This window comes from Canis lupus, chromosome 18, assembly GCF_003254725.2.
Source record: "Canis lupus dingo isolate Sandy chromosome 18, ASM325472v2, whole genome shotgun sequence".
NCBI classification, from domain to species: Eukaryota; Metazoa; Chordata; class Mammalia; order Carnivora; family Canidae; genus Canis; species Canis lupus.
The window spans coordinates 49934242-49958087 of record NC_064260.1 but is presented as its reverse complement, the minus strand read 5'-3'; the positions used below and the strand labels follow the sequence as shown (position 1 = coordinate 49958087).

The 23846-nt window shown below is 49.5% G+C and overlaps 2 protein-coding genes and 1 long non-coding RNA gene across 4 annotated transcripts; 2 read left to right on the top strand and 1 right to left on the bottom strand.

Moving 5' to 3' along the window:
* The first annotated feature begins 120 nt into the window (after nucleotides 1–120).
* Nucleotides 121–3276, top strand: CABP4 (calcium binding protein 4). The gene is made up of 6 exons (XM_025445673.3): nucleotides 121–492; nucleotides 884–914; nucleotides 998–1141; nucleotides 2562–2671; nucleotides 3004–3151; nucleotides 3248–3276. The coding sequence occupies exons 1-6, from the start codon at nucleotides 121–123 to the stop codon at nucleotides 3274–3276; spliced, it is 834 nt and encodes a 277-aa protein (XP_025301458.3).
* A 5944-nt stretch (nucleotides 3277–9220) lies between these two features.
* TMEM134 (transmembrane protein 134) lies at nucleotides 9221–14466 on the bottom strand. Of its 2 annotated transcripts, XM_025446074.3 has the most exons (7): nucleotides 14210–14465; nucleotides 13267–13331; nucleotides 12706–12795; nucleotides 12477–12553; nucleotides 10057–10101; nucleotides 9808–9861; nucleotides 9221–9570 (listed from the first exon to the last, which is right to left on the bottom strand). In XM_025446074.3, the coding sequence occupies exons 1-7, from the start codon at nucleotides 14381–14383 to the stop codon at nucleotides 9488–9490; spliced, it is 588 nt and encodes a 195-aa protein (XP_025301859.1). In that variant the 5' UTR covers nucleotides 14384–14465; the 3' UTR covers nucleotides 9221–9487. The 2 variants fall into 2 exon arrangements, with proteins under 2 accessions (XP_025301859.1, XP_025301860.1); XM_025446075.3 differs by lacking the exon at nucleotides 10057–10101 and having other exon boundaries at nucleotides 14210–14466.
* Nucleotides 9990–19601, top strand: LOC112659374 (uncharacterized). The gene is made up of 3 exons (XR_007403709.1): nucleotides 9990–10125; nucleotides 10634–13510; nucleotides 17225–19601. It is a non-coding gene; the product is annotated as an uncharacterized LOC112659374 (long non-coding RNA).
* Nucleotides 19602–23846: the final 4245 nt, after the last annotated feature.

Genomic DNA, 23846 nt, shown 5'->3' with positions numbered 1-23846 from the left:
CCCCCTCAAGTCTCCATCCCATCAGCTCTCAGGGTAGGAGTGTGTAAGCAGCTTTATGGTTCCTGAGAACCAAGGGTGCTCCCTGGTGCCGCGTCTCTGGGCCTCGTCGTCTCTCCCCATATGGCCACAGAACAGGCAAGGGGGCCACATGGCCCAGACCTGGCCCCCAACTCTCAGAAGTCTCCTGTGGGGGTCGAGGCTTCCAGGGGTGGTGCTGAGGGCCTCCCTTTGACCAGGAAGAGGAGCAAGAAGAAGGGGCTCCGAGGTTCCCGGAAGAGTGCTGGCAGCTCTGAGGAGCAGAACCAAGTCCCTGGCTCCGAGGCCCCAGGAGGCAGCAAGAAAACCTCTGGAACTGGGGAAGGACAGGAGGAGACAGGCGCTGCAGCCTCTGGGCCAACCACCCGTCGCCAGTCCCACCGGCATCGCTCCGTCCCCCAACATGATGCAGCTCAGAAGACCTATGGGCCTCTACTCAACCGCATCTTCGGGAAGGTCAGGTGGGACCCAGGTTGGGGATGAGGGTGGGGAGTGGGGGACACACTTGTGCCCTTGGACTCAACACACCCTGCCAGTACTCAGGCCTCCCACTACCTCTGCTCCAGATCCAGGAGCCTGAGCCGTAGGCACAGAGTTTCTGCAGTTTGGGGAAGGGTTGGTCTTGGGCCAGCCTGGGTATTGGGCAGAGCTAGACTTCAAACCCAGGATTCTGTGAGAGCTCTGGGCCCCAGGAGCAGAAAGGGGGTGGTCATCTCTTTTCTGGGGCCTATGGGACTTCAGCTGCCTTCTCCTGGCCTTGTGGGACTGGCCCTGCCCAGGCCATCATGACCCAGGGCTGGAGGAGGAAGGATGGGCCCAAGGGACATGCTGGACTCTGCCTCTCCAGGACCGCGAGCTAGGCCCCGAGGAGCTGGATGGTGAGTGGCCCTTGCTGGTGGCAGTGGTGGGTGGGAGGTGTCCCTGAGCTTGTCTGCCTGGGCCTGAACTCCCTCCCCCACAGAGCTTCAGGCTGCCTTTGAGGAGTTCGACACCGACCGGGACGGCTACATCGGCTACCGGGACCTGGGCGACTGCATGCGGACGCTGGGCTACATGCCCACCGAGATGGAGCTCATCGAGGTCTCCCAGCACGTCAAGATGCGCAGTCAGTGACTGACCCCCACTGGCCCCAGGCGGGGTGGGGTGGGAAGCCTGGCTCTGTGCTGAGGCTGGGCAGCCCTGGTCCTCTCTGAGTCTCATTGTTTGGGGGATGACAAGAGGGTGGTGGGAGGTGGCTCTGGGAGTCCACAGGGTGATGGTAGGAGTGTGTGACCGTTTCGAGGGCATTCTGACAGTCTGACATTAGCTTGTCAGGTGTAGGGGCAGCGAGGTCAAGAAAGGTACCAGCGATCCAAGAGAGACCCTTGGGGCTGGGTTCAGGACCCCTCTGTCTGTGATAAGATGCTCCCTGCTGGTACTAGCCACCTGACTGGCTATCTCTGTATCTCTCTGACCCTCCTGAGGCCCCTGAAAAGAGCCTCCTGAGGCTCAGTGAGGCCTAGTGTGACAGAACCCTGGCCACTCCTTACGATTAAATGTCAGATAGGCGGGCACTTGTGTGATTATCATTAGCTAATTTGTCAAATATCAGATTTCCTTCATTCCAGGACATCTGCATTTGCTTTTTCTATGGTTTCCCAAATGGGACATTTAGTGCAATGCTTCTTTTCTTTTCTGCAAAGCTGCTCTTTGACCATTGGTGCTTTTTATAATGGATGGCATGGATTCTAAGATGCCTATGCTCTTTTTATTTTTATTTATTTTTTAAAAGATATTATTTATTTATTTATTCACAATAGACATAGAGAGAGAGGGAGAGAGGCAGAGACACAGGCAGAGGGAGAAGCAGGCTCCATGCAGGAGCCCGACACGGGACATGATCCTGAGTCTCCAGGATCGCGCCCTGGGCCAAAGGCAGGCGCCAAACCGCTGTGCCACCCAGGGATCCCCTCTTTTTTTTTTTTTTAAGATTTTATTTATTTATTCATGGGAGACAGAGACACAGGCAGAGGGAGAAGCTGGCTCCCTGTGGAGAGCCCCATATGAGACTTGATCCCAGGACCCCGGGATCACGACCTGAGCCAAAGGCAGACGCTCAACCACTGAGCCACCCAGGTGCCCCGATGCCCATGCTTCTTGAGGGGCATTTATTGCTGTCCATGGGGTTCCAGCATATAAGAGCACCCAAGAGTCAATTCTCTCATCCTGGCGCCAGGATGAGGAAGAAGGCTTAGTGAGTCACCCCAAGGCTATGCCCCATTGGCAATAGAGGCAGAGTTCGAACCTGTGGGTGCCTGGTTCCAAACCTTGGTCTGCTTCCCCCACACATAGGTGCTTTGCTGAGAGCACCGAGTCATCTCTCCCTGTCGTCCCTGTGGAGGATGGGGCTCCAGCCTCCTACCTGCCCTGAGGGCATGGACGCTGGACGTTCCTTCCTGGGTGCAAAGCTGGGGAGAGGCTGGCGCTTGTGATGTCCCTTCTGGGTCCCAGCCCTCTCCCATGTGACACTCTGCCTGGGTCCGCAGTGGGTGGCCGCGTGGACTTCGAGGAGTTTGTAGAATTGATGAGCCCAAAGCTCAGGGAAGAGACAGCGCACATGTTGGGGATTCGGGAGCTGCGCATTGCCTTCCGAGAGGTGTGGAGTGTGGTCGAGCCGGGTGCTGGGTGGGTGGTTGGACAGCACACTTGCAGGCCTCCCACCTATGTCAGAGAGACTGGGAGCCTCAGTCTCTGGAGGCCCAAGGAGGGGTTGGAGAGGGTCCAGCTCGCTCTCAGCCGGGAGATCCACCCAAGGAGACTTCCTGGAGGAGGGGGCCTACTGTCTCAGCCTGGGAGGAGGTGGAAGGTATGGGTTGGCGGGCAGAGGTGGGGGCATCCAGACACAGAATGTGGCTAGGTGGCAAGGTGGAGACAGGTCCAGGCAGAGCCAGCTTTGGGCAGGAGGGGCTGAACCCGCTGGAATCCTAGTTTGACAGGGATAAAGATGGACGAATCACAGTGGCAGAGCTGCGACAGGCAGCACCGGCTCTGCTGGGGGAGCCACTGGTGGGTTCTGAGCTGGATGAGATGCTCCGAGAAGTGGATCTCAATGGGGATGGCACCGTAGACTTTGATGGTGAGTCTCCTTCCCCTCCAGCACCCGGGATGAGCCCAGCACCTCCCAGGATCCCTGACTAGGACTGGCTCAAGCGCTGCTCCTTCTTTCCTCCAGAATTTGTGATGATGCTTCTCACCCACTGAGGCTCCAGAAGGGAGAACACGCTGCTCCTCTGGCCCCAGGCCAGCAGGGTTCATACTGTACACCCACCCCATGAAGCCCCAGGATGGAAGAGACCCAGCAGCCCCCAGGCTTCTTCAGTCCTTGACAACACCTGGCTGCAGAGGTGGTTCATGATGTCACCCACCTGCCTACATCCTCAGCTTCCTCCCACCTGGGCTGCCTGGAGGAAACCTGCACTCAGCTACCTGTCTTTCTCCAGTGTGAGCAAGATTTGGATCTCTCCAGACTCTTGGGAGGTAGCAAGCTCCCTGGCACTGCAGCATTCAAAGATGGGGGACAGAGTTGTGTGTGTGGGATTCTGGTAACATGGTGAACTGGCAGGGTGGCTGGGTGCCTCCCACTACTTGTGTAAAAATGTTAAAATAAAAAAGTTAACTTGAAAGAAAGCCAGGGATGACCCTAGGTACTAAAGACAAAGCAAGAACTCAGAGCTAGGTGGTGGGAGAGAGGGGACACCATGGGGATCTCAGGCTTGGAGAGAGGTTCAGGAGCCTGGGCTCTGACACCTATGAGTGACAGAAGACCTGTAAGGGGCTGATGAATGGGACATGAGCCTGAGTATCTTCCAGGGTCTTGAAGGGCTACCCTGTTCCTGAAAAGGGACCAAAATATATTTCCACCTACCAGCCTGAGGAAGTGGAAAGGATGCCCAGGGCCTTGAGTGTAAAAAGCTACCGCAACCCCCTCCCCACGCAAGGAACGTGAAACTCAGGTTTGCACATTAGGCAGGATAGTGATCTATTTCCGTGGTATGGAATGCTGAATAAAGAAAGAAGCTACTGGAAGGGCACTCTTCAACCCAGGACACAATGGGCTTAGCAAACAAATAACAACCTCGTCGTCACTTCTGAAGATGAGCTTGTGATCATGTAAGAGAACAGGTCACCGTGAGGGAGACTAGGCAGATGCAACAAACAGGAGAATCAGCACCCCAAAGTAGAAGTAGTAGGACCATCTGGAAGAGACCATGAGTACATGCCACCACAAATGGGGTAAACGAAGGGAGAGAGGTGAGAATAGTATGAAACAGAACAGGAAGATTAAAAAGGATAACCCAAGTAGAACTTCTAAAAATAAAGGATGGGACGCCTGGGTGGCTCAGTGGTTGAGCGTCTACCTTCCGTCCAGGTCGTGATCAGGTCCTGGGATCGAGCCTGCTTCTCCCCCTGCCTGTGTCTCTGCCTCTTTCTGTGTGTCTCTCATGAATAAATCAATATAATCTTTAAAAATAAAACAAATAAAAATAAAAATAAAGGATATAGCCATTGGAATGAAAAAAAGAATCAAGGGGTAAATTAAACACCATATTAGACAGAATTCAATAGAAGATTAATGAATTGGAAGCTAATCTGAGAAATCACCCATAAAGTAGCACTGAGGGATAAACAGATGGAAAATGTTAACGTGTTGTTAAAAGTCAAAAGTCATCAGGAGTCTCAGAAGGAGAGACTATAGAGTGGGCATGAGGCGATCCTCAAAGACAAGAGGACTGAAACTTAAAGGCTTCCACAAAGACAAGCGCTCAGATCGAAGGTACCCCCTGGAGCCTGAGAAGGAGAAATAAGAACAACTGAGAATCTAGGTGCATTTCAGAGGAACTGCAGAATTCAAAAGGAAAACCTTATAAATGACTCAAGACAAAAGTCAGCTGACTTACAAGGAACAGCAATGAGGCTTTATGAAGACTTTTCGTTGGCTACAGTAGATGCCAGAAGACAATGAAATAAGCTGCTCATCAGGCAGAGGAGAAGTCATTGCCAGCCAAGAAGCCTATACCTCACTGAATCATTATTCAAGAATGAAGGTGAAACATCACCTTTTTTTTTTTCAGGAAAGGAGGGCTGAGAAGAGTTTCCCACCCACATGCTCTCTTTGAAGGAATGGCTTCAGTAAAAAGGAAATCCAGATCAGAATGAAGGCAAGTATGTACTAAATTATGATCAGGAAAGCAATCAGTAAGGGAGCCAGGGTGGCTCAGTTAGTGAAGTATCTGCCTTCTGCTCAGGTCATGATCCCAGGGCCCTGGATCAAACCCCGCAGCATCAGGCTCCCTGCTCATGGGGAGTCTACTTCTTCTCCCTCTGTTCCTACCCCCTGCTTGTTCTCTTTCAAATAAATAAATACAATCTTAAAAATAAAGAAAGTGATCAGTAAACACATTGGTGGATCTAAAGAAGGATTAACAATTTAAAAAGTTAGCTTGGGGGATTTTCAAAACAAAGGAGGGACTAAAATAATAGACAAAATAAAATGGGACATGGGAGGGGGTATTTTGGACATGCTGAAAATTTTTTCCCCTCTTTCCTAGAGAAGGATGGATTCACTGTTCAGCTTTAGAGTTTGTTAACCATTTAAAGGTAATCAATGTATAAAAATAGCAATAGAATGTTTTGTTCGACAGTCAAATCCATAGAGGAAGAAAAAAAGGGAAAGTGAAGAATTCTTGGTTAAACCAGTAGAAGGCTACGGAAGAGGGGAAAAAAGTAAAGAAAAGTGGGGTCCATGAAAACATTAAAAGAGAAGGTAGGAAGGGGTTACTTGAGTCACTCTGTCATTTGAGCATCCAACTCTTGATCTCAGGGTCGTGAGTTCAAGCCCTGAGTTGAGCTTCATGCTGGGTATGGAGCCTACTTAAAAACAAAAACAAAAAACCCCAGAAGGTAGGAAAAATCCTTAAAAAATAAAAATTACAATAATTATGAGCAGTTTTTGGTTAAGAGAGTCTCAGCACCAGAGGAAAGTTTCAATGTTAGATTGAGTTTCCTGTGACTGATGGAGACCCCCAATAACAATACCTTAAAATGGATAGTAGTTTATTTCTTAGGTGAAATCCAGCTGTATAGTCTTCAGGGACCCAAGCTTCTGCTAGCTGCCCTGCCATTCCTGGGATATGCCCATGTTTGTTCATTTTCCAGGTGGCAGGTTGGAGAACAAAGGAGGACAAAGAACGTGAACCACTTATTATTTTTTAAATTTTATTTATTTATTCATGAAAGATACAGAGAGAGGGAGAGACATATGCAGAGGGAGAAGCAGGCTCCCTGCGAGGAGCCTGATACAGGACTTGATCCCAGGACCCTGGCATCACAACCTGAGCCAAAGGTAGATAGATGCTCAACCACTGAGCCACCCAGGCATCCCTGAACATGAACCACTTATACCCCATTAGGTAGGGCTCCTCACCTGGTATAGGTAGCTACAAAGGATGCTGGGAAATGCGGTCTTTATTTGAGGGGGCTGCATGCCATGCTAAAGATCAGAGGTCCTTCTACTGTAGGGCAGAAAGCAGTCAGGAAAGGACAGATACCAGGCTTTTCCCCACAGCCGAGTGCAGGATCTAAGACATACATTCAAGCAGGATAATGAGAATTGAGAGGCTGAAGTTAAAGTGATGGCTTGAAAAACAGGTTTACTAGAAGAAATGAATGAAAGAAAGCTCATCTAAGTACAGGCATAGCAGACAGAAGTGGGCTATGAGGCAAAAAGCACGGAGGATGAAATGAGTCACAACCTGCTAAGGAAATCTAATGTTCCTGGTCTGAACACATCTATCGGTGTATTTTTCAACTAAAAAAATAAGTTACATTCGGAGTTAAGATATTCCTTGTTCCCCGAGGATAGTGTTACTGCCAATCCTGTTTGGATTACATAATCTAACCAGCAAAAATCAAGCACGTGGGTCACATTGAAACTTTAACTGTTGTGATTCAGTGTTTTTTTTTTTAATTAAAAAAATTTTTTAAATTTATGATAGTCACAGAGACAGAGAGAGAGAGAGGCAGAGACATAGGCAGAGGGAGAAGTAGGCTCCATGCACCGGGAGCCTGACGTGGGATTCGATCCCGGGTCTCCAGGATCGCGCCCTGGGCCAAAGCCAGGCGCCAAACCGCTGCGCCACCCAGGGATCCCGATTCAGTGTTCTTTTTAAAAATTATTTATTTATTCATGAGAGACACACAGAGAGAGGCAGAGACATAGGCAGAGAGATAAGCAGGCTCCCCACGGGAAGCCCAATGCAGAACTCGATCCCAGGACCCCGGGATCATAGCCTGAGCTGAAGGCAGACACTCAACCACTGAGCCACCCAGGCACCCTGAAATTTGAATTTTATAAACTTTTATGTGTCTTATTATTCTTTTATTTTCTTCCCCCAATTGTTACTAGACTGTAAAAACCATTTTTAGCTTGGGGACCATATTGGGTCTGTGGGCTATCGCTTGCTGACACTTGCTGTAGTCTTATAATGTGGAGAATCCCAACTTCTGAAATAACTCTGTTTAGATTGTGGAATGACAAGTTATGAGCATGGCAGTGACTCTGTATCAATTGCCTATTTGCTCACAATGAATTGTTTTCATAATTTTCCTTTTTCCCCATGATTATATTCATTGAAATATAATTTTGTCTAGTTAATCTGCTAATATAAATTATGAGCTTATATATTCTGTATGTCTTCTTTCTTTTTTTCACTTTTCTAGGCCAGGTTTTATTTTGTCTTGCCAAAGTATTGGTCCATGATGGATTATATGTGAAAACCAGTCCTTTGCCACAGCTAGTTTGATTTAGGAATTCCTGCATCCAACTGGTGCTCCCCAGAGTGCTTGACTGGGGGCCAAGCAGGAGAGCAGGAGTGGGAGCAGGGGACTGGGTGTTCATTCTTTCAGCAAAGTCACAGAAATCTAAAGACATTGTGCTGCCCTGGTTGCTGCAGACACAGTGGCCAGGTCTCTTCTCAATTGCACACCTGTTTTACTGGGGGAGACAGACTGTAAACATCTAAGTATATGTACAGGCTTTTCCCCACAGCCAAGTGCAGGATCTAAGACATACATTCAAGCAGGATAATGAGAATTGAGAGGCTGAAGTTAAAGTGATGGCTTGAAAAACAGGTTTACTAGGAAAAATGAATGAAATAAAGCTCATCTAAGTACAGGCATAGCAGACAGAAGTGGGCTATGAGGCACAGGATCTACCTCAGCCCACAGTCCTTCAGCCAGCCTCTTGAGTGGTCAGCTGGGGATATTCATGCTTTATATCCTCTCCTCTCTCTCCCACACCCAGGTGTCATGGAAGCCTTGGCTTATGTTTCTAACTTTGCCCTTGGGTGAATCAGCTCTCTGGACCTTGGTTTCCTCATCTGCAAAATGGAACTAAGGTGGTGATTATCAGAAATAACCTATGTTAAGTACATAGTGTAGGGTCTGCTGCTTTCTAAGAGCTTGATAAATGGTAGCTATTATGATTTCAGGTTTCAGGGTTCTTGAAGAAACATTCCCTGGCTCTCAAGATTCTGAGATGCTTAGGTTTTCCAAAATTCTCAGATGGATCTGTTGCCAATGTTTCTGTGGTTCAAAGAGTCTTTTATCACTGAGTTCTGTCATATGGGCCTTGCTTCCCATTGTCTTTGCCTCCACTTCTCCCAATCCCTGGACTTGGGAAATAGGGCAGTGGGTGGAGAGGGCTGGGCTGCTGCCTTGTCATGGCCCACAATTGGAGCTGGCTGTGGCAGCCCAGGGCCCCAGAGCCAGGCTGCAACCAGGATACCAGCCTCTAGGCCCCAGGCCTGCGTCATCCAAGTGCCCTTGGCCAGGGCCACCCGGGGCAGGCACCAATGCTGACCCTCTAGGTAGAAAAATGGGCAGGGCCAAGTCGGCTAAGGCCTGGTGGAGTCGGGAGGCTAGAACAACCTCCAGGTTTGCAGGGCAGAGTCCCAGGTTCAGCTCTGTCCCAAAGGCGCAGGTACAAGTCTTGGAGCATCAGGACTGTCACGGGTACAATGAGAAGATGAGTAGTCCTGGAGTCCCTTAGCTCCATCAGCGCTTTCCTCAGTTTTTGTGAGAGGGGAGCTGTGGGCCAGGCTGGTGGCCTGGGCAGGGCTGGAGGGCAAGTAAGATCAATGGTCTCTTTGGAATTAAGTACATTCTTTTATTAGCACAAAACACCACCAACCCAGCAGCTCCACGGCCCAAGAATAAGTTAAGGCACAGAACAGGCCAGGGGCGACTTTCCCAGGCCTGGGTATTGGGCAAACTTCCTGAACAAACTTCCGAGGGGGCTGGGGGCTGGCGGGTCCCAGAGTTCTTCCCTGGTGAAGAGGGAACCGGAGCGGCGCGGACCCGAAGAGCGCCCCCTGGGGCCGCTCGGAGACAAGGCTGGATCCCGCCCCGCGGCTCACTTCTCGAAGTAGGGCAGGTAGAAGAACTGGAAGCCGCGGTGGCCCTTGACCGCGCAGTAGATGAAGATCACGTGGTAGACTGCGGGGCGGGGCGGGTCAGAGCAGAGGCCCCGGCCCGGCCCCGCCCCTCTCCAGCTCCGGCCCCGCCCCGCCCCCTCCCCAGCTCCGGCCCGGCCCCGCCCCTCTCCAGCTCCGGCCCCGCCCCCGCCCCCTCTCCAGCTCCGGGCCCGCCCCCGCCCCGCCCCCTCTCCAGCTCCGGCCCCGCCCCCGCCCCCGCCCCCGCCCCGCCCCGCCCCGCCCCGCCGCCCTTCCGCACCTCCCGGGACCAACAACAGGAAGCCGGGCACAAAGAAGATGGCGCTGGAGACACCTGCAGGAGGAGGGGCAGAGTCAAGGCGGGGGCGAGGGGCAGGGCTCAGGAGGCACTGCCTGGGCAAGTCTCACTGTCCGTGGCTGAAGGGACCGTTTCCTGCTACGAGGGTGGAAGCAAACTCCCGAGGGGGCTGGGAGTTCTTCCCTTGTGGGGGCCCCCCATTTGCCTGCGGAGGTAGGAGGGGTTGCTCACCTGACGAGGGGGCCACCTCCAGTCCCACGGCGATCAGGATCAGCACTGCACACAGATGGAGCCGCGAGGGTGAGGGCAGGAGGAGGGGGTAGGCTCTGGGGACCGGGTGGGGACCTCCAGCCACAACCCCCCAGCTAGGATTAGGCCCGAGGAATGGTATCCCCCACCTGAGCTGAAGGTTCCCTAGCCAGAGACCCTTCCTGGGAAGCTCACCAAGCTCTGTGTTTTCAGAGTAGGGGACCTGGCAGGCCCTGGGAAATGTCTGAAAGATTTTTCTCTGCTCCTTGGTGTGGTCTTTCAGTTAATCGACAAATATTTGTGGAACACCTGCTGTGTGCCTGGTGCGGAGAATCCCACTGGGAAAGGCGAATGAGGTCCCTGCTCTCATGGCCCTTTCCTAATGGTGTAACCAACAAGACTCTCCAAGCTACAACCCCAGTGATAGGGATGTGGTAAGGCCAGGTCAGGCAGCATAGGAGCCTGGGGGATCTGGGAGGGGCTTTTTGGAGGCAGTGGCAACTAAGCTGGGCATGGTAGCAGTAGCAATAGCAGTTAATACTTAGTTACCATTTACCAGGTGCTGCCAGGCACTGGGCTAAGCTTGTCACCTGCCCTGCTTTATTGTCACCATGACTGACTGAAACAGGTATGATCATCCCCATTTCATAGAAGGTGAAACTGAGGCACAGAACGCTGCATTCAGAAGGAAGAGGCAATCTGACTCCAGATGTTTTGCTCTGGGCATTGTACAGGCAGAAAAGGGGAGGAGTGCCCCACACAGAGGGAGCAGCATGGCAAGGGCCCACAGTCAAGAGGGAACTTGGGGCTTTCTAGGAGTTTCCAGCTTTTGGCAAGAGTGGTGAGGCAAGAGACCAGGCCTGAAGAGTTTGGCAGGAGCTGTAGGCAATGGCGAGGGATGTAGACTTTGGCTGAGGACAGTGGGTGTTGGGGAAGTCATGGTTGAATCAGCTTTTCATACCCAGAGGGTCCTGGGTCCCCAGTTAAATAATGGGACTGGGGGGTGGTTGGGGAGCCAGGCTCTGCAGCAAGGTGGGCAATAGAGCACGGAGGCTTGAGGGGCCACCATGGACTGCTATGTGATTTGTACCTTGCACAGAGCACCTCAAGTATGCGATGGGGGCTGGAACACTACTTGCCCCCTAAGCTTAGAGCTGGGGGCCCTGCCACTCAGAGGAGGCGTCTTTTTCTAATTCCCACAAAGGCCCTTTATAGGTCTATGGTGATCTCCAGCCTGGTAATGTCCCTGATGTGGGTTTATTTATTTAGTTTTTTTTAAAAATTATTTATTTATTCATGAGAGACATAGAGAGAGGCAGAGACATAGGCAGAGAGAGAAGCAGGCTCACTGTGGGGAGCCTGATGTGGGACTCCATCCCATGACCAGACCCTCAACCACTGAGCCACCCAGGGGGTCCTTCTGATGTGGGTTTAAATCCCAGTTCATCTACTTCTCAGTTAAGGTCTGAGCAAGTCCCTTTACCTGCCTGAGGCTCTGTCCTTACTTCTGAACAGGAATGGTAATAATGCTTGCCCTCATGGGTATTGAGAGTATGAAATGGGGTAAGGGAGGTGGCCAGTGTGACCAGTGCTCAGCTTGCAGTGGGTACTGGGGAAGTGGTGTCTCCCTCCCCTGCACATAGACACCCAGGGCTGAGTCAAGGACGCTGTTCAGCTTTCTGGCCAGGGGACTTTGACCATCCTGGAGGAAGGAGAGCAGTTGCCACAGCTGGGCTGTCTTTAGGTCTCTTGACCCCAACCCTGTCCTTTCTGGGGATCCTGAGTCCTTAGCACCATAGAATGAGTCAGAAAACATCTGGCTGTGAGATCTGCCTGTTCTGGGCTTCAATTTGCCCATCTGGGTGGGGAGAGGCCCTCATCAGCACTCAGACTCCGGAGAAGGGGAAATGATAGGTGCTCTATGGATCAGGCTGGCAGGGATGGGCATATCTCTGAGCATCTGTCCCCATACAGAACCCCATACAGGTTCTGAGTCATGGCCCTGCCTCTCACCTACTGTGTGACTTCTGTAAGGCAGAAAAAAAAGCCTACCCTGCACCTGGCTCAAAGTAGACTCAGAATAAATGACAGCTGTTACTCTTCTGCTCCCTGATGGAATTCAATGGGCTGAAAGAAAGAAAGAAAGAAAGAAAGAAAGAAAGAAAGAAAGAAAGAAAGAAAAGAAAGAAGAAAAGAAAAGAAAAGAAAGAAAGACAAAAGTTTGGAGTACTAGACTAAGTTCCATTTTCAACTCTGTGCAATTTCCTGGCTGTGTGACCAGGAGACTGGGCCTGCTCCTCCCAAGGATGCAAGGAGGCTCAGTGTGGCAAGGGGATGCAGAGCCTGCACAAAGGAGGACAGACCCCTCATGGGGGTAGGCAGGGGACCCTCAGGACACTCACTCAGCCCCAGCAGCAGGAGCAGGAAGGAGGCCAGCACCACCCGGCGGTTCTTCTGGATCAAAGGGTGTTGAGTCCAGCTGGGTGGCAGGAGAGCAGAATAGGTGTGAGAGGTGACAGGAGCCCAACACCCTCCTGTTACCCTTCCCCACCCAGAGGACTGAGGTGGAAAGCCAGAGCTGCCTGTTCTGGGGCACAGACCCCAGGTGGCTTAAGCAGGGCAAGGTCTCACCTGCAGCAGGCATGGTAGGAGCGCTGGGTGCTATTGCTGATGGTGCTGAAGGACCACTGGGAGCTGCGGATGGACGTTCGGCTGGAATCCCTGCAGGCCAGGTGGGTCCAGTGGGAGGCAGGGGAAGCAAGGAAGGGGTCATAATGACGTGGTCAGGGATGGTGCAGGGAGCACTGAGAGGGGACAGGGTGAAGAGGAATTCAGGGGCTGGGGTCTCTGACAGTACTGAGAGTGGACAAAAGGTGGGGGTTCAAGCTAGGGATTCCTGCAGGACAGGTGATCTGCGGGAAGGTAGGGGCCAGACCAGGCTGCGGGGGGTGGGGGGGGTTCTTCAGGATAAAGAGCCTGGTGGGACTGGGTGGGTGAAACGGGCACTGGGGTAGGGGGACCCTGCAGGACAGGAGAACCCATGAGGGGAGTGGGGATCAAGCTAGGAATTCTTGTAGGGCAGAATGTGAGGGAGCTGAGTGATGTGAGGTGGAAGACTGGCCAGGGACCTGGGGAACAGGAACCAGAAGCATAGGGCTAGAAGTACAGGGTGGGTCCCCACCTGGCCCTGACCTGGTGCCGACTCCCCCATCGGGCTCCGCAGAGGGCTGGGCTCCATCCTCATCGTTCTCCAGGTTCTATTCCAGAACACAGGGCTCAGAGGGGTGGTTGGGCCCAGGCCCTTCCCACTCCCCTCTCAGGGAGAGGAGGAAAGCAATGCCACACAGCTGTTTGCCTGGCTGCCTGACAGCTGCTCACCTGGCCCTCCACCCTCCCCGCAAAACGGGTTTGATGATTCACAGAAACCGAAACCCAGGTAGGAGGTGGGTGCTGGGGGCTTAGGGGGCTGGGGGTTGGCAGGAGCCACAGGGGCTGTTTGAGGGCTCCTAGCATGGGTCCCAAGCCAGGAGTTCTCTCATGTTTGGGAGTCAGGGTGGAGCTTTCAGAATGGTATTTCAGAGGCCCAGTTGGAGGCTCCGGATTTGGGGTGCCAAGGAAAGGCAGAAGCCCATGGTTTCCAGGCTTGGGGCTCAGGAATCCGGTACAGGTCTCCCAAGGAAAGGATCCTAGAGTTGGTGGAAGTCCTCTAGGGAGAATGGAGATTTCCAGTTCAGTAGAGTCAGGGCACGTGCAAGGATTCATCCTGTGAGTGTGGGGGTGGGGGAACCTCCAGCTGGGGTGGGGACTTCTAGAACACAAGACGGAGGAGTAGAAGGCTCAAGGGTCTGCTCTGGGGTATGGGCAAGGTCTGGATCAGGTACAGAAGAGCTCTCCAGCCCAGGGCGGGGGAGGGGATTGGGTGAGTACCCAGGATGGGTGGGACACCGGGTGGGATTTCCAGCTGGGGCTAGAGGACTGACTGGCTCCCGGGTTCCGGTTGTGGACTCTCCAGCAGCGGCTGGGGACCGAAATCAGAGCTGAGGTCTGGGCAGGGCCCTGGACCGGGGCTCTCCAGGGTCCGGCCTGGGGTCGCGCCCGGACCCGGGCTGGGGCTGAGGTGGTCCGGGCCGTTCACCTGGTAGCGCAGCCGGGACTGCTTGTCCTCGTCGGCCACCTCGAACCGGGCCCGGCGCTCGAAGTGCAGCGGCCCGAAGCGGGCGACTCCGCTGAATTCGGGCCCCGGGCCCGCGTCCTCCAGGGACAGCTCGAAGGCGTCATCGATGCTGAACTGGGGCCGGGCGGCGCTCATGGCCCCGGCCCGCTCAGGCGCCCCTCGCCGCCGCCATCCGCGCCCGCTCGCCCCGAGCGCCACGGTCCCGCCCCCGCACGCAGGGCCCGCCCCGGGGCGCAGTCTTGGGAGCGCGGCTGCCCGGCGCCCGGGCCGAAGCCCCGCCCCTTCTCGGCAGGCCCGAGTTGCCGAGCGCCGAGGGGGGCAGTGGGCGGGGCCTCCTTTGGGGACAGCACGGGGGCCCGGGCGCCTCCTAGCGGCCGCCTGCGCGCTGCACTCGGAGGCAGTCGGTCGGTCTGTGTCATGGGCTTGGAGGGCGTCGGGGTCAGGCTCCCAGCCTGAGACGGGGCCTTCTGCGTCCCAGCCCGCGCCTAGAGAGCCAAGGAGACCCCTGGGACCAGACTGTCCCCACCCAGACTCACCGCAGATGTGCGCGGGATGCGCATTCTCACCACTGCAGATGTGGAAACTGAAAACACTGAGGCCCAGAAAGCTTACGTGGCTTCCATTCCTCCCATCCAGTCTCCACTCAGCAGCCAAAGTGGTCTTTTAAAATCTATCTGATCTTTTTCTCTGTGTGTTATTTTAAAAAAAGACTTATTTGAGAGACAGACAGTGGGAGCAGGGGGAGGGACCAAGGGGGAGAGAGAAAATCCGCAAGCCAACTTCATCTGAGCGTGGAGTCCCATGTGGCCTGATTCCAGGACCCTGAGATTGTGACCTGAAGCAGAAACCAAGAGTTGGCCACTTAAGAACTGAGTCACCGAGGCGCCCCTCTCTGTGTGTTATTCTTAAGGAAAAAAAAGTTTTGTTTTGTTTTTTAAAGTATGCAGTTAAGTCACTCTGTATAAAACCGTCCCTTGGTTTTCTGTTGTGGTTGAAATAATATCTGAGCCCTTTTTGAGTACGGCCCACAAAACTGAATGTACTGGTTCCTACCTACCTATCCAATCTTATCAAGCCTCCTCTGCCCCTCTTTCACCCACTCAGCAACACAGGTCAAACTCATTCTCATCTTAGGGCCTTTGCACATGCTGTTCTCTATGCCTGGAAAGCACTTAACCTTGTTCTTTCACAACTGGGCCCTTTCATCATCTGGGTCCCTTCATTATCTGCGTCCCTGCTCAAATGTTGCCTCTCAGAGGTGCCATCCCTGACCAGGCAATTTAAAGTCAATTTCACATTCCACAGCACTTACCTGAAATTAACTTATTTTATTTACGCTGTTGTTTTATTCACCACTGTGTCCACAGTGCCTAGAACAGTGTTTGGCACTGAGTAGATGCTCCTTAAATATTTGTGGATGGAATGAATGAATGAATGAATGAATGCTTTGCCAGAATCCCAAATGCTTACAGGTGATAGAACTGGGAAACCAAGCTCACCTAGCTCTAGGATGCTTATCCTCCACCCACCACACTGCATTGTATGACCTCATGGACCGAGGTGAATCAACCCTACTTCTCAGTTTATGACACATCATCATGGTGAACCAGGCCCCTCTCAGTGTGCTCAGTCAGCTTTCCTGAATCCTGGCCGGTTCTCTACTACACGTGGCTTGGCTGTTATATGGATATTTGCAAATCACAAACGTGGTATCCTGTAAAAAACTCATTCTGTTGTTCCTTACATTTTGATACTCAACGCTAATGTCTTCCACATCCATCTCCTTTGTTGCTTCTACCAGTTGCATGCAGCATGCCATGTTGAGCGTCCAGCACTTTTATTATCCACCACACCTTTCAGTGATGCACACTTAGCCTGGCCTCAGTGCTCCTGTCACATACATCACTGCCATGAACACCTTCATGTTACCTCCTTATGAATTGTGGGAGAATTCTTGAAGTAGGACTTCCACGCCATAGAGTGCAGGTGCAAGCACTCTTGATTTCACAAAGCACTGAAGATGCTCTCCTGGGTGGCTGTATGAATTTTCACACTTACCGTGAGGGTTCTGGGTTTCTCTTAACACTTGATACTAATTTTCTAATGCTTACTAATCTGATGAATCTAAAGTGGTTCCTAATTTCCATCTAGGTTCTCTGACAACTGGGGAATTTGAATAGCTCTTCATGCTCTTGGCAGTCATGGTAGTTCTCTTTTCTGAAAACTGTTCATATCCTTTGTCCATTTTTTTTTCTTTTGGGTTTCTAGCCTTCTTTCTGCTGATTGGCATGTCTCTACATAGCTGAGTATCAATGACTGCTGTTGTGCATCTTTTCTCTGTCTTTGTCTCCTTATCTTGTCTAAGCTTCCCTTAGTTAAAAAAGCTTGGAGTGCTGGGATGGAGTGCAGGCTGGGGCCCACATCGCATGCGGGCGTTCTCAGTGAGCACAGCCTTGGCTCCTGCTGGGCTCCAACCAACAGATGATGAGGGCTCTGGGTGCCGGTGCTGCCCAGGAGTGGCTATTGGGATGGGCCCCTACCTCCTCTCCCAAGCCCAGCACTCTCCCTCATTGACCTGCAGGTGGTGCCCCAAGAACTCTACCCGGGCTCAGTTGAGAAATCTGTTCAAATCTGTTCAACTCCACTGGGGAGTTCAAAGACTGCTCCAGGACCTGTGAGTGTGGTTGAACTCCTTAACTATTTGACCAACTTCTGTTTCAGCTGCCTTTCTTTCCCGTTGCAACATATGCCTTCTTCAAACGAGGCTGCAAGGGGATCCACATTCCTGCCATCTTCTACTTAGTTCACATCGTGACAACCTGAATTCTGGTTCTCTCCACATTTCTATTTGAGGACTTCTCTAAAGCCAGTGGTTTCAAAGGACAAGGACCTAAAACTTTCCATGAACAACTAACCCTTCTGTGTGTCTATGCCTCCTATTTTCTCATTCTTATGCTTTTGCTTTTTGTATTCCAGAGTCCCTCCTACAAGTAGGAGAAGAAAAGAAAGGAAAAGAGAAATAACCACTGGCCCTGGGTAGAGATGCCCACAGGGCAGTTTCCTAATGGACCCAGTGTGAGGAAAACTCAGAACCCATGTCTTCAGGAGCATTTGAAACACCAGCAGCAGCACTCAGGAGGAAGATGCTGGCAGGAGCCACATGGAATGCTTGCCTTCTAAGGACCACCAGGCCAATCACCAGAGGATGGACAGAGGGCTGTGGGCTAGGTTATTGGGAAGTGGTGCCAAATACTTCACTGTGTGCCCAACTTCCATCATGAGCAGGACCAGACCAGAAACTGCATAAACTTCCCAAGAAACATGGTCTCCTTGGCATGTTCATGAGTCATTTGACCCACAATATTCATATGACTGAACCCTGGAGCTAGGTTAGCTTGGGTTATTTTTCATGGGTTTCTGTAGCATATCACTAATTAGCAAAATGAAGCGCAGAATTTTTCAGGCCACTTTTTAAGCTTGAAATTATGTCTCTTTAACATTTGTTAAGAACTATATCATATTTTCTGGCCCCTACCCATGGAGGAAAAGTACTGTGTAAGAGGTTTGGGATTGTTTTTAAATTAATTAATTCTTTTTATAGATTTTATTATATTATTTATTATTAAAGATTTTATTTATTTATTCATGAAAGAGGCAGAGACATAGGCAGAGGGAGAAGCAGGCTCCTCGAGGGGAGCCTGATGCGGGACTCAATTCCAGGACCCTGGGATCATGCCCTAAGCCGAAGGCAGACACAGCCACTGAGCCACCCAGGCGTCCCTATGGATTTTATTTTTAAGTAATCTGTATACCCAGCCTGAGGCTCAAACTTATGACCCTGAGATCAAGGGGTTGCGTGCTTTACCAACTGAGCCAGCCAGGTGCCCCTGTACGAGGTTTAAACATATTTTTCCTCAGGGATCAGCCCTGGTATGACTTTCAGTCAGAAATGGGTTAAACTGGAAGGTGTTTTGTTTCTGTCTTGAACAGGTCATCCCAGAACAGATTTTTTAAAAACACTCCTTATTTATCCTCTTTCTAAAACATAATCTTCTATGTTTTTTAAAATTAATTTTTATTTATTATTTTTAAAAATATTTTCTTTATTTATTTGAGAGAGAGAGAGAGATAGTAACAGAGATAGCAAGACAGAGCGCGAGTGAGTAGAGGGAGAAGCAGACTCCCTGCTGAGCACGGAGCCCAATTTGGGGCTTGATGCAAGTCCCTGGGATCATGACCTGAACTTAACTGACTGAGCCATGGCACAGTCTTCTGTGCTTTTACAGACCACCTGACATAAGTCCCTTTACTTTGAAGCCTTGTGTCTCCAACCTGATCTAGAAGTGTGCTTCCTATGGGATAACTTCACCCTTCCTAAGAGTTTCCTCATCTTTCCAGGCTTGTTCTCAGTAGAAGGCCAGGGGCAGCTGGGCATGACATGTCCATTGTGTAAATCTAGAATCTCTTCATGGTAGTACTTGGTATTCCTTAGCTTTCTCTAAATTCATACCCAAGGCCAACTCAAAAAAACCAAACAAAGAAAAACTGGTGAACACACATGGAAAATGGAAACTTTCCCTGTTTCATTTCCTCTTTTTGTCTGTTTTGCTCACAAGTCATATTGGTCTGCTTGTTGGCAGTTTCACCTGAGTCATGTGTCTGATCCAAATAAGGGTAGTTGCTGACCACTGCCTGATTTGTTTTGTGGACTGGGGGCTACAGGGCCCAGGATTCTCTCACAAGGAGTTAGATATACACTTCAAAGGGAAAGAGGTAGATCATGCTATTTGAAAATAAATATTTAGGGATGCCTGGGTGGCTCAGTGGTTGGGTGTCTGCCTTGGGTTCAGGGCCTGATTCCCCAGTCGGGGATCAAGTCCCACATTGGGCTCCCTGCTGGGAGCCTGCTTGTGTCTCTGCCTCTCTCTGTGTGTCTCTCATGAATAAATAAATAAAATATTAAAAAAAGAAAACAAAAATGTATTGTGTTTCCTTCCAAAGTTTTGGGAATTTACAAGACAGAAAGAGGAAAAGAAAGGATCAAAGTTTACAGACTACTTAGTTCAGGCTGAGAAGGCAAGAGGTGAGAGCCTGTGGCCACTGGGTATTCTCCAGCAGATATGCATTCCCATCTGAAACAATCCCCCCCTCCCCGCCCCCGTTTTGTTTACTGCCTTCAGAGATGCTGCATTCCTTTACACGCCATCTTTCACAACATACTTGGGTCATTCAAGTCACTGGAATGTTACAGAGGTTTTTGGGGTTTGGTTTTGTTTGTCCCCTGCTATAAAACAAAAATTTCAGTTCATTTCTGAAAAACAAATTGGTCAGCAAATTAATTTTGTTCTGCTTCTCCTTTACACAAAGATTCATTAAAAGAAAAAAAAAGATCCTCAGTTTTATATATTCAAGTCCATCAGGTTTCTGCTCTTTGAGTTTTATTTGAAGTATTTCCTCACCCTGAGATCACAAAGATATTCTCCAACTTCATATTCTACTGGTCTGATAGTTTTACGATCCAGAAAAGTGTTGCAACAAGGTAGTTCACTGACTCTGGAGCCAAGCTACACTGGAATTCCAGTCTTCTCCTTACTAACACTAGGATTTTGGAGGGTTAGGACAAGGGTGAAAAACTTAAGGGGACTTCAATGGACCAAGCAAGATCATAATACTTTAAAGCACTATTTTTAAAAATAAAATTTAAGGCAAAAATACATGATTAACCAAATATCAACATTTTATTTTATTATTATTTTAAAAATATTTTATTTATGTATTTAATTTAGAGGGGCACCTGGTTAGTTCAGTTGGTTAAGTGTCTGACTCTTGGTTTTGGCCCAGGTCGTGATCTCAGGGTCCTTGGATCGAGCCCCCCGTTGGCTCCATACTGAGCGCAAAGTCTACTTGAGATTCTCTCTCTCCCTCTGCACCTTCCCTTCCTCAAATAAATAATCTTTATGCATTTATTTAAGAGAGAGAGAGAGAGTGTGTCCGAGCAGGGGGAAGAGCAGAGGGGGGAGAGAGAGAGAAAGAGAGAGAGAAACATAAGCAGACTCCACGCAGAGCATGGAACCCAATGAGGGGCTCCATCCCATGATCCCGAGATCATGACCTGAGCTGAAATGAAGAGTCAGGGGCTTAAGCGACTGAGCCACCCAGGTGCCCCAAAATATCAACATTTTAATAAAGACACGATTTGACTTTGCATGACTCATGTCACTCACCTCACCCTAGTCCAACCTTGAGCAAGTTACATAAACTCTGTGCCTTAGTTTCCTCTTTTGTCGGATGGAAGTAATAATAGTATTTCCTTTATAGCATTAATTTAGGATTAAATTAGTTAATGCATACTAAGGGGCATAACACTGTGACTGGCACATATAAACACTCGATCCATTTTTAACACCATTAGGTATTACAATTTATATTAAGATACTTAACCCTACAGATTCTGTCTTTGGATGTGGTACAAGAAGGGATCTGTAGTTATTTCAGTGTAGAGTGAACCAGTTTTCCCAGCATTGCCTACCAACCAGTTCTTTCTCCCTCTGAACTGTGGTGCCACTTTTATCACATATCAAGTATATAGTTGTTAACATGTATATCTATTTTAAGCTCTCTTTTGGGTCTTTGGTCAGCTTGACTAATTCTCAGTATCACATGCTTTTTATATTATTATGGTTTGCCATGTGGTTTATTTATTTATTTTTATTTTTTTATTTTTTTAAATTTTTTAAATTTTATTTATTTATTCATGAGAGACACACACACACACAGAGAGAGAGAGAGGCAGAGACACAGGCAGAGGGAGAAGCAGGCTCCACACAGACAGCCTGACGTGGGACTCGATCCCAGGTCTCCAGGATCACACCCCGGGCTGCAGGTGACGCTAAACCGCTGCGCCACCGGGCTGCCCTATTTTTTTTTTAATTTTTTATTTTTACTTATGATAGTCGCACAGAGAGAGAGAGAGAGAGGCAGAGAGACATAGGCAGAGGGAGAAGCAGGCTCCATGCACCGGGAGCCCGACGTGGGATTCGATCCCGGGTCCCCAGGATCGTGTCCTGGGCCAAAGGCAGGCGCTAAACCGCTGCGCCACCCAGGGTTCCCTGCCATGTGGTTTAAAATATGATAAGCCACCCTCCCACCCCCCACCTTTGGTCATCTTTTTCTTTTCTTTTATTATTTTTTAAGATTTTATTTATTTATTCATGACACACACACACACACACATGTACAGCACAGGCAGAGGGAGAAGCAGGCTCTATTCCATGCAGGGAGCCTGATGTGGGACTCGATTCCAGGTCTCTAGGACCACACCCTGGGCTGAAGGCGGCGCTAAACCGCTGAGCCACCCAGGCTGCCCCTCTTTTTTTTTTTTTAAGATTTTATTTATTCATGAGAGACACACAGAGAGAGAAAGGCAGAGACATAGTCGATCCTCAGACTCCAGGATCACATCTAGTTTCCAGAGGCCAATGCTGGGCTGAAGGCAGACGCTCAACTGCTGAGCCACCCAGGCATCCCTGGTCATCTTTTTCAAACTTGACCTAGCTTTTCATTCTTCTATAGAAATATTACAAAAATTGTTTTCTAGTTCTTAAAGTTTTTTTTTTTTTAATTTTCACTGGGATTTCCATTAAATTTCTAGATTGATTTCGGGAGAAGTCTATTTCAAATGTTAAGCTCTTTCATTCAATAAAAAGGTATGTCACTGAAGTTATTCATGTCTTCACTTATGTCCTTAAAATATTTTCTCTCTAAAAAGTTCCAGGCTGTGCTTTTATTTCCTAAATACTGAGTTTTACTGCTCTTGTGAATGGTATCTTATTTTTTTCTTTTTTCTTTTTTTTAAAGATTTTATTTATTTATTCATGAGAGACACACACACACACACAGACACAGGCAGAGGGAGAAGCAGGCTCCATGCAGGGAGCCCGACATGGGACTCGATCCCGGGTCTCCAGGATCACACCCTGGACTGAAGGCGGCGCTAAACCGCTGAGCCACTGAGCCACCCGGGCTGCCCTTTTTCTTTCTTTTTTTTTTTTTTTTTAAAGATTTTATTTATTCATGAGAAACAGAGAGAGAGAGAGAGAGAGGCAGAGACATAGGCAGAGGGAGAAGCAGGCTACATGCAGGGAGCCTGATGTGGGACTTGATCCCGCGTGTCCAGGATCACACCCTGGGCCGAAGGCGGCGCTAAACCTCCGAGCCACCTGGGCTGCCCGGTATCTTATTTTCTATCACATTTTTTTAGTGGATTATTGATGTTATGAAGAGTGTTATTAGTTTTTGGTAGCTTTATTTTATATTCCTGCAATACTGCAGAATTCTCTAATTTTTTTTAATTAAACTTTTAATTTCCTTATTCATGAGAGACACAGAGGGAGGCAGAAACATAGGCAGAGGGAGAAGCAGGCTTCCCATGGGGAGACTGATGCAGGACTGGATCCCAGGACCCTAGGCTCACAACCCAGCCAAAGGCAGATGCTCAACCACTGAGCCACCCAGGCATCCCAAAATTCTCTAATTTGTTAAAAATAGTCTGCCCATAGATTCTTATTTTTTTTTAAGATTTTATTTATTCACTCATGAGAGTCAGAGAGAGAGACTGAGAGAGAGAAAGAGAGAGAGAGAGAGAGAGAGGCAGAGACAGAAGCAGGCTCCATGCAGGGAGCCCAACGTGGGACTCCATCCCGGGTCTCCAGGATCAGGCCCTGGGCTGAGGGTGGCACTAAACTGCTGAGCCACCCAGGCTGCCCTGTCCAAAGATTCTGTTGGATTTTCTATGTAGAGGGAATTACTCTTACAATTTATTTTCCTTGGTTCATTGCTTTGGCCAGGACTTCCAGTACTGTGCTAAACAGCATCATTGGTAGAGAGTATTAATTTTTTTTGAAGATTTATTTATTTATTCATGAGAGAGAGAGGCAGAGACATAGGCAGAGAGAGAAGCAGGCTCCACTCAGGAAGCCTGATATGGGACTCGATCAATGGACCCAGGATCACGCCCTGAGTCAAAGGCAGATGCTCAACTGCTGAGCCACCCAGGCATCCCTAGAGAGCATTACTTGTCTTGTTCCTGATATTGAAGGGGATGGGAATACTTATTCCATCATACTTAATCATGTATGGCTTTTTATCAATCTGAGAAGTTTCCTCTTTTTCCTAACCGTAAGGTTTTGGTGTTTTTAAAAAGATCTATTTATTTATTTTTAGAGAGAGAGCAAGGGGAGGGACAGAGGGAGAGAATCTCAAGCAGACTTCTCCCTGGATGCAGGGCTCAATCTCACGATCCTGAGGTCATGACCTGAGCTGAAATTAAGAGTTGGATGCTCAACTGACTGAGCCACCCAGGTGTCCCACTAAACTGTAAGTTTTCATTATTTAGCCATAGAACTTTATCAAATGCTTTTCCTGAATATTTTGAGATAACCATATGAGTTTTCTCCTTTAGTTCACTGATGTGATAAATTATAATGATAGATGTTTCTATCTATTCTGAAGCATTCTTACATTAATGGAATGAGCTATATTTGATCTCGATGCTTTTTTTTTTTGAAAAAAGTTTAGGGGTGCCTGAGTGGCTCAACTG